Source organism: Sphaerodactylus townsendi, linkage group LG03 (assembly GCF_021028975.2).
Source record: "Sphaerodactylus townsendi isolate TG3544 linkage group LG03, MPM_Stown_v2.3, whole genome shotgun sequence".
Taxonomy (NCBI): Eukaryota; Metazoa; Chordata; class Lepidosauria; order Squamata; family Sphaerodactylidae; genus Sphaerodactylus; species Sphaerodactylus townsendi.
This window is the reverse complement of record NC_059427.1, coordinates 117,821,811-117,831,950: the sequence shown is the minus strand read 5'-3', so window position 1 is coordinate 117,831,950 and position 10,140 is coordinate 117,821,811. Positions and strand designations below refer to the sequence as shown.

Below are 10,140 nucleotides of genomic sequence, written 5' to 3'. Positions count from 1 at the left end.
CTAATGCAAGTTAATCTCCCAGGAGGGCAAAAGGCTGTGGCTTCCGTGTGCACAGCAGCCAAGAGGCAGCTAAACTGCTTCAAGCAACCAGCCCTGGCAGGAGCGATGTGTGATGTACGCTAGTGAGTTTCTCTCTCGTTCTCCAGGGTCTGGGGATGGATTTCAAGGACAGGGCTCAGCTGATTGGCCCAGAGCATCCATCTGTCCCCTGCTCTTCCCCCGCCCACCCCCAACATCCCCCCCAGCAGAGACCAGAGGAGGCAGTCGAAACTCATTCTGTGTGCGTGAGAGAGAGAGACAGACAGGCAGGAGCGAGCATAAATACATGGGAAAGCAAGCCAGGCAACTGTGTACACAGCAGCAATTCAGCAGGGAGAAGTTGGAGAACAAGACTGGAGGTGAACTTCGAAAAGTACAGTGGAAATAGATACTAACTTCTAAGCCACAGAGCATCAAGGCCTGGCACACGTTTTCTCAGCAGGTATTTGGGACTTTAATCTCCTGTCCTCACCTGCCCTCTGCACAGGTACAAACACATAGAATCATGTCTTTGGCAGTGAAGGAGAAGACCCAAGTGCGTCTGGTCTTCCTGGGTGCAGCTGGAGTGGGCAAGACAGCATTGATTCATCGCTTCCTGCTGGATACCTTTGAGCCAAAGCATCGGCGGACAGTGGAAGAGTTGCACACCAAAGAGTATGAGGTGAGTGGAGCTACCATTAAAGTTGAGATCCTGGACACCAGTGGTAGCTACTCCTTCCCAGCCATGCGTAAACTTTCCATCCAGAACAGTGATGCCTTCGCTTTGGTTTACGCTGTGGACGACGCTGAATCCTTTGACTATGTCAAGACTTTGCATGATGAGATCCTTGAACTGAAAGAGGATAAGTTTCCACCCATTGTGGTGGTGGGCAACAAGGCAGAAGCAGGAGGGCTTAGACAGGTATTACCTGAGGATGCCCTTTCCTTGGTGGAGCTTGACTGGAACAGTCGTTTTCTGGAGACATCGGCTAAAGAAAATGAAAACGTGGTGGAGGTCTTCAGAGAGCTACTCCAGCAAGTCAACCTGCCCAGCCGACTGAGCCCTGCCCTGCGCCGAAGGCGGGAGACTTTTCCCAAGGAGCCACCACTGAGGCCCCCCATGAACAAAGCCAACAGCTGTACAGTCTGTTGAACTCTGCAAGGACCGTAGCTGCAAGACTTTTTGAAAACTCTTGTGGGCTGAGTACAGAGACTAGGTTGCATCCATTGTATCAGTGTTGTGGTATTCTCTCATTTAGGGGCTCAGGAAACCTGAGCAAAATGTGATGGTTTGTCATAATACTGTAATTTCCACTTGTGGGGGAGGGCCCCAAAGCCACAAATTTGTGTGCCATTTCATGCATTCAGTTTTGAGTTGCAGCATAAGAATTGGGATGCCTTTAATGCCTGAGAATCCTAGTTCTGTCCTGTTTTCATTATTCATACCTGGTGTTAATGCAGAGATAGAAAAAATGTGAATAGCTAAGTTACATTCTTGTTATGGATCCAGCTTGGTCAAGGTGAATGATCAGTGTATGGTCACACAGACAAGTGTCTGTGGCAACACAGACAAAATTCTGTGAGCCATATCACTGAAGTCAGGAGTTTGGAACTGCCAAAAGAAACATTTCTTTAATGGAACACCTGTTTATTTCATCAGACACTGAATGACAGAACATTTCTTTACATGTTTGAAGCTGGGAAAGGAAGAATGAATTGTTGTCCATGGAACAGCAAGTGCATGTATATATATATATTGTGCAAGTGTGCATGGATCACTTTCCACACAATCAGTGTTACTGCTTCTAGTGTTTGCATTGAGTATTTGCATGGATGTGGTCTAGTGCAGGTTTTGTTTGCAGTGAAGTAACCACTGTCTGAGGCATCTGTGCATCGTGGCATTGTGGAAAGAAGTGTATGTTACCTGGCAATTTGGTCTGTGCCTCACTGTGTATTACCTGCTTAGGGTTTTTTTAACCTTTTCAAATGTATCTAATAAAAGAAACCTAAACTGCAAAAAGAAGACTGATGTGTTTTTCTTCTTTGCTGTGAAAGATGTGACTTTGTCTAGTGATTGTGTCCTGTTTATAAAGTTGCAGTCTGAAGCAATCAGTGAGCTACTAACATTTTACTAAGCTGAAAACCGGTAGAAAGAGCAGAAAGTGAACAGCAGCCACAGAGAGGCATTTGATATGCTAAAATATATCCGAAGCAGAAAGAAATTACAGCTGGAGGAAAGGAGGAGGCTGGAGCTAGAGTTTGTGTCATTATTTTACCCTAACGCTTGGTTACTTTTTGAAACCATCTTTTCTGAAAAATAGACATCCAGCTTGGAGAGAATAAAAATATCTATGGTTCTAGATTGCAAAGAACCATCTGGAATGGTTCCAAACTAGAAAGAAGAAGAGAAGAAGAAAAGTTTGGATTTATACCCCACTTTTCTCTGGCTTTAAGGAATCTCAAAGCAGCTTACAAGTTCCTTCCCTTCCTCTCTCTGTGAGGTGTGTGAGGTGGGTGGGGCTGAGAGAACTTTAGTTGGGCAGTCCAGCCTACACCAGCAGGCTTCATGTGCAGGAGCAGGAAAATAGATCCAGCTCACTAGATAAGAGTCTGCTGTTCATGTGGAGGAATGGGGAACCAAACCTGCTTCTCCAGATTAGAGTTCACCACTCTTAACCACTACACCTTGATTTGGTAAGGTTGCATCACTTGTACATTCTTATGGGAAGCCACATCCAAATCATTGTTAGCTTCTAGTTGCCTGAATTCACCACTGGTCCTTCCTTTGCTGATTTTCTATACAGATGACCCTAATAAACCAGCATTTTTTAAATATCTGGGTTCTTGGTTATCTCCATTGTTTGGATGTCCACAGCCCATTTGAGCTTAAACTGTACCTTCTGTTGGTATCACAAGGTAATTGTTTGAGCCAGATGTAAAATAATAAACAGAAATTGCTACCACAACTCTACTTGAATGTGTTTTACTGACTTTACTGACTCATAACTCTGACTCAACATTTGTGTCATTGAGCACAAGGAACCTTCTGTCATGTATTTGTGTATGTTGCACCGGCTATATGCATGATGCTAGACAGGGCAACACATTAAAACACAAATCCCGACCCTCAAAATTCAACACACTGGTGGTGGTGGTGGTGGTGGTGGTGGTGGGGAGATGGATCGCAGCATGAGCCCAGCGAGAACATGGTTCAGTCAAACTTAGGGCCTAACTAAAAGTCACATTGTTTATGGGTCCCACCTGATGTCTGCCCTGGGTTCTGTGAAGCAGATGTGCCCTGAGAGTACCTTGCTGAAACCTTGATTGTTAGGCATATGGGGACTTCAGCCTTTCCCCTGTTCTGTTTTTCAAATGGACTTATTATTTGCCCTCATGGGGAGGTTTATATGTAGTCCAATAGTGGCTCCTGATCAGTATTCAGGTAAGGAAAATAGAGAGGAGGCTAAAGTCCACTCTCTGTAAGTGCTGTGGTCTTATTGTAACCCCCCCCCCCCCCCGCCGCCTTTACAAACAAAGGCAGATTCCGCATGGGCCAAAAACAGCGGAGTGAAAACGGTGTGAAAAGGTTTAAAAGGATGTTAAATGGTTTACACCATTTTCACAATATTTTCACTCTGCTGTTTTTGGTCCATGCGGAATCCGCCTAAGTGTCAGCAGCCTAGTGCATTGTCTTCTACTTGACAAGACCCAAATATAATGTATCAGAGTTACACTGCTAGGCTTAATTTTAGTGAAGGATGAAGCAAAGACCTCACAGAAGAGGTTACGTCATTTGGAGGAATGTGAATAAAGAGAGAAAGCAGGCGTGTGGTGACATCACATCATGCAGTATAAGCAGCTAATAAGCTAATCGTAGGGTGGATGGATTGTGCTGCACTTCTGCACCTGATCAGACACTGAGGGAAGCAGATGAGTTATAAAAATGTCCTTCACACCTACAGATGCCTATTAGTAGACTTGGGAGGGCCAGGTCTGATGAAGCTGAAGATGCAGGGCTTCTATGTACCAATGCCTACAGCTTGGGCAATAAGAAGTGAGAGCTTGAGCTTCTAAAGCAGCAGGCTGGTCCTGCATTGAGCAGGGTGTTGGACTAGATGTCCTGTATGTATATCCCCTTCCAACTCTATGAGTCTATGGTTACATTTGCACTGTGGTATATTAACCTTGCTTTTAACTATCCTTTTGGTGTCACTTAAGCATAGTGATTCCTGGTTTTTCTTTTGTAGCCGAGATTAGGGTTCCAGTCCTTGGCTGGAAGTCCTCAGGAGCCATGGAGAGGAAGAGGCCCTGGAAATCAGCACTGGGTGATGTCAAAACATCGCCACTTCTTGCATACCTGCTCTAGGATTTTCCCAAACTATGGTAAAAACCATAGAATTGTTAGCAATTTCTTAGAGCCACATGTGATACCGTGACATCACTTCCAGGTATGCAATGACATTTCCAGGTATGAAATGACATCATGGTGTTGTGCAACTTCGGTCTACCTCCCCCCACCCCTTCTTTTGCTCCCACTGCTTCATCACTGCGGGAGCCCAGAGTGTGAGGTTGGGAGGTTTCTCTCTGTGGTGGGCAACCTGGCACTCTTAGCTGGGGTGTTGATCTATTGTCCTTTTCTCCAGGCACAACTCAGCAGTGAAGTTGCCAGAAATGTGCCCATCTCTAGGCTCTAATATAGATGATAAGACATCATAGGGAAATTTCTGTTTTTGTGTGGCATATTGGAGCATTTATAAGAATCGCCACTTGGATTGCTGAGTTGGCAGCTTGCTATTTCAGGAGTCCAATTCAAGAATTCCATTATTTCATCTGATCTTTTGGGCTTGTATATTATGAATGTTTGCATTAATACCTCCAAGGAATTATGCTTTCAGTATCTGCTGGCCATAGATTTCTGACTGCAAACTAGTTGAAAGGATGGAAACTATATAGCTGTTTATATGTCAATGCCTCTCCTTCAAAGTAGTGACTTCTACAACTTTCTTTAGAACACTAGCAGTACTTATGGGATAAAAAAAATCTCAGGAACTTCAAGGGGATGATGACATATCATAATGAAAAGCTTTAAAAATTATTTACATTATGCAGTACAAATTAACATTTGCCTGAGCAATGCTCATGACTAATACTTACACCACCTTATTGCAATACATGGGGGTTTCCGCAACGGAAGCAAAGCTAGTGCAAATTGCACAGAATAAGTCCGGGAATCACAAGACTGAATATCTTCAAACAGTTTCAAAATGCTTTACTTCTACGTACACTAAAAGGTTCTCTCAAATATCAGCACAATAACACTTGTGTGGGACTTTTCCCTCAATCTCCACTTGTACATAAAGGCGCAATAATATTCATATTTGTAAATGCTAAATCCAAGGAATTTCATGGGGTGGGTAGAGACTCTTTTACTGATCGCTGTCCAAGCAGGTGAATAGGAAACCTTTTGTCACTTTATAAGTTGATTTGCAAGGAGGAAGGTATTGATATATCTGTATATTCTACATTGCAGAAAATTGTGAATTGGTTGAATGTGTGAGGCTCAGTGAGCACCAAAAGTAAGGTCCAATCGTTATGAATTGTTTCTTGGATTTAGCATTTATGACTATGAATATTATTGCTTGCATTGTAGATATTTTAAGCCTGCAAAGATACGAGGTCAGGCACAAACCCAGGAGCCGATAAGCTCGATATAAACTTATTTCAAACCAAAGAATTTATAGCATCCTATAAAAAGATTTATTGTTGGGTCTATGCTGCTGAAAAAATTGTCTGCAACCTATATGAAGAGAATGATATATGAGAGAAAAGTGGAGACTGACGGAAAAATCCCACACAAGTGTTATTGTGCGAATATTTGCGAGAAGCTTATAGTGTACATAGTAGTAAAGCATTTTTAAATTGTTTGAAGATATTCAGTCTTGTGGACTCCCGGCCTGATTTAATACTTACACTGGGAATCACATCATCAGCTTGGAACATGGTATGCTGTATTATATAAACAAGTCCTAACTGATATTAGCAAACATCTGATTGGTTTATTCAGATCATGCCCAGGTATGAATTGGATGTTCCATTTTAGCACAACTGAACTCTTCCATAGTGAGCTTGTTGTGGGGAGAGAAAGGGAAAAGAGTTTGTAAGCCACTTTGTATTTCCTTATAGGAGAGAAAGGTGGGATATAAATCCAAATTCTTCTCCTTCTTCAATGAATAAGTGAAAGCACAAGACTGGATGACTGTAGGGATCTGCATTCTCCCAGAAGATGGAAAGAGGTGGGGAGAAGGTACCTGAGATCCCATCTTTTAAATAACCTAACTTTTTCTTGAGACATTCCCCAAGTTCCTGTTTTGGTTTTGGTTTCTTTTATGCCACATATTCCATATCCAAACAAGCCTTCCCCCAGCCCTGGTAAAAAAATTTTTTTTCTGATTTTAGTTTGCAAACCTGGGCCTTCCCCATGGTTGCAGGAAAATCCTTGCCCCCAATGCAATTCTGGGCTGCATCAATAGGAATATAGTGTCTAGATCAAGGGACATAATGGTACTTCTCCATTCTGCACTGGTTAAACCTTACCTGAAATACTTTGTCTAGTTCTGGGCACCGCAATTCAAGAAGGATATTGACAATCTGGACAGGTCCAGAGGAGGGCGACCAAAATGGTAAAAGGTCTGGAATCCATGCCCTATGAGGAGAGACTTAGGGAGCTAGGTATGTTTCACCTGGAGATGAGAAGGTTAAAGGGTGACATGATCGCCATGTTTAGATATTTGAAGGGATGTCATGTTAGTGAGGGAACAAGCTTGTTTTCTGCTCCCCCAGAGACTAGATCAAGGAGTAATGAAGAAGAAGAAGAGTTGGATTTATATCCCCCCTTTCTCTCCTGTAGGAGACTCAAAGGGGCTTACAATCGCCTTACCCTTCCCCCCTCACAACAAACACCCTGTGAGGTGGGTGGGGCTGAGAGCTCTCTGAAAAGCTGTGCCCAAGGTCACCCAGCTGGCATGTGTGGGAGTGTACAGGCTAATCTGAATTCCCCAGATAAGCTGCCACAGCTGAGATGGCAAACCTGGTTCCTCCAGATTAGAATGCACCTGCTCTTAACCACTATGCCACTGCTACTCCTAATGGATTCAAACTGCTGCTCCTAATGAATTCAAACTGTGAAAAAAGAGATTTCTCCTAAACATTAGGAAGAACTTCTGAATCCTGACAGTAAAGGCTGTTTGACAGTGAAATACGCTGTCTCGGCATATGGTGGAGTCTTCTCCTTTGGAGGTTTTTAAACAGAGACTGGATGGCCATCTGTCAGGGATGCTTTGATAGTGTGTTCCTGCATGGCAGGGGGTTGGACTTGATGACTCTTGTGGTCTCTTCCAACTCTATGATTCTATATCCATGTAACTTCATTGTACAGATTTTTTAAATCCACACTTCTGGGTCATGTTCAAAATTAGATACACAAGGTTGGCAGGCTCCCAGCTTGTGTCCAAAAAGGCCTGTATTTTTTTATATGCCCCCTAATGAAGCCAAAGGCATTGTCAAGAATAATTTAAAGCATCTAAAATGGTTGTTCGGAACTGGGCTGCAATCCTGTGTACTGGAATCTGTGGGACTTACCTCTGAGTGAAGACGCATAAGACAGGACTGCAAATTTATAACTGACTTATTGTACATATTATGGAGGCAGCTTTGATAACAGACCCACTGAGCCTGGGTACCACTGGGCCTTGGTCACCTCTGCCATACAGAGTAAAAATAATTGAGCATTGTTATATACACAAGCACAGTTACCTCAGAAAATTCCTCTGGACTTTAAAAACTTTCCAAAGCTGCACAGAGGACATAAACTAGGCCTACTAAGGCCACTGTAACTAGATAAAACAATAATAAGTCTTGCAGCACCTTATAGGCTAACAAACTTGTTGCCATATAAGTTTCATCAAGAAACAGGCATGCTACATTAGCAGCAAATGACAAGCAAAAATAAGATCCAGTCAGAAGAGCAGAGGTTCCCATCAAAAGGAGATTAGTTACAGCCTGGTAGAGCTGTCAGGTCTTAGTTGGGAAATACCTGGATACTTGAGCGGTGGAGCCTAAGGGCAGGGCTTGGGGAGGGATTTCAGTGGGGTATAATTCCACAGACTCCACCTTCCAAAGTGGCCAGTTTCTCCTGATGAACTGACTTCTGTCACCTGGAGATAAGTTGAAATCCCAGGAGGTCTCCAGCCACCACTTGGATCTTCGCAACTGCACAGATTGGCCGAGAAAAATGAATAGGATATTGTGCAAAGCAAGATGAATTGTCTGATGAGGGGTGATTACTTTCCACAGGGAGTTAATCACTCCCAGTCTCTGCTGAGCACAAGTTTCACAGTCTCAAGTATACATATGATTCCCAATTCAGTGGCTTCAAACCTGTTTCTCATAGCTTTCCAATGTTGTGCAAAGGATCTGTCCATTATGGCTACCAATGTTGATCCTCCTTGATCTGAGATTGCAAATGCCTTAGCAGACCAGGTGCTTAAGAGCAGCAGTAGCAGAAGGCCACCGCTTTCACATCCTGCATGTGAGATCCCAAAGACACCTGGTGGGCCATTGCGAGTAGCAGAGAGCTGGACTAGATGGACTCTGGTCTGATCCGGCAGGCTAGTTCTTATTATCTTTGACATTTTGATTTTCAGGGTACTGGAAAAGAATATGACCTCTGAATGATTCAAGAAGTTGAAAGTCCCTAAATGTCTTTTGTTCAAAATCCTGGGAGATGTATTAAATAATTGTTGGCCATCTGAAAGACTGCGGGTGAGGATTTCATCATTACCAATAAAACAAAAAGCCCCAACTTACTAACAAACAGGATTATGGCATCTGTAAGGGCATTTGAAGATATTCTTCCTTCATGACTTAAATCAAGACAACTGCTCCCTCTGCTGGCTGTACTTGAAATTGTCAGCTATCTCAATATCATCAGAAGACCAGTCAGTTATGTACGCCGCAGGAAGGGGGCATTTCTCATATCTCTCTAGTTCATACAATCGGTACAGTATTCATTGTGGATCAACTGCACATCATGTGTGCACATCAAGTCACACCACTAGTACAAAATAAACCCTCACTAATCACTGATGTACATATTCTGCATTAGGGCCACTTTTCATCTGAGTATCTACACACAACTCTTGTCCACTCTAAAGGATGATTCTATTTCAAATGTTGAATACGACTCTGTAAAATGTGCTTAAGTTGTGACTGAAAAATGCTGGACCCTTCTTCCAGGCATTGAAAAGGAACACAGGGGATGTATTTGATATGCTCAGGGAACCTGTACCTCAGTGTTAAATGTAAAGTGAGCAAAAGCAGGCCCTCAGTACCTATAACCAATGGCGGGATTCAGCAGGTTCGCACCACTTCAGCAGAACCGGTTGTTAAAATGGTGCTTGTAAACAACCACTTGTTAAATTATTTGAATCCCAATACTGCCTATATACCATGTCAGGAGCAGTAATGAATTATTCCACACATCCCCTTAACGCTTTTTATGCAACAAGAACTTCCCTTAGCTGTGACACAAGATAATTTATCTGGCACTAATGCTATGCAGGACAGAGAATGAGATAAAGAGTAAATAGATGTGAAAAGAAAAGTTCAAGACACTGGGGAAAGCTTGTGATAAGATGCTTGCAAGCAAAGAGAGGGAGAGAAAGAGTACGAAAATATTCTATTTACTAATGAAACTTTGAACATGCATTAAGTATAAGAAAATCACATTCAGTGTAATGCCATCCATCCAACAGGGTGTTCATGAATGCAGTTTTATTGTCTTGTCCAAAAGATTTTCAACATCTGTTCATGAATGAGTTTTTGCTGTATTGACAGGATGCCAAACTCATATTCATTTTGGCAAAAGCTTTATTCATAAAACTACTATGGCATAGCCATCTTACTATCTAATTGAGCAATGTGTTCCTGATGATGAACCAGAAAAAGGACTTTGGAGATGTAATCCAGAGGGTGCCATTTATCATGTGCAGAGGGGCTGATGGAAAATAATTCCCAGACAGCTTCTCAGTCAGCCGGGAACACTTCTTAAAGCTCTGGGGTCCT

The 10,140-nt window shown here is 42.8% G+C and overlaps 1 protein-coding gene across 1 annotated transcript; it reads left to right on the top strand.

The window, feature by feature from the left end:
- Positions 1 to 237: 237 nt before the first annotated feature.
- Positions 238 to 2,038, top strand: LOC125430090 (GTP-binding protein Rhes-like). Its single transcript, XM_048491835.1, has one exon. It carries the CDS (start codon positions 545 to 547, stop codon positions 1,169 to 1,171), a length of 627 nt encoding a protein of 208 aa, XP_048347792.1. The 5' UTR covers positions 238 to 544; the 3' UTR covers positions 1,172 to 2,038.
- The last annotated feature ends 8,102 nt before the right edge of the window (positions 2,039 to 10,140 follow it).

Bases quoted from the DNA above. Each gene is read 5' to 3' on its own strand.
- LOC125430090 (XM_048491835.1), top strand. From the start codon at position 545: ATGTCTTTGGCAGTGAAGGAGAAGACCCAAGTGCGTCTGGTCTTCCTG.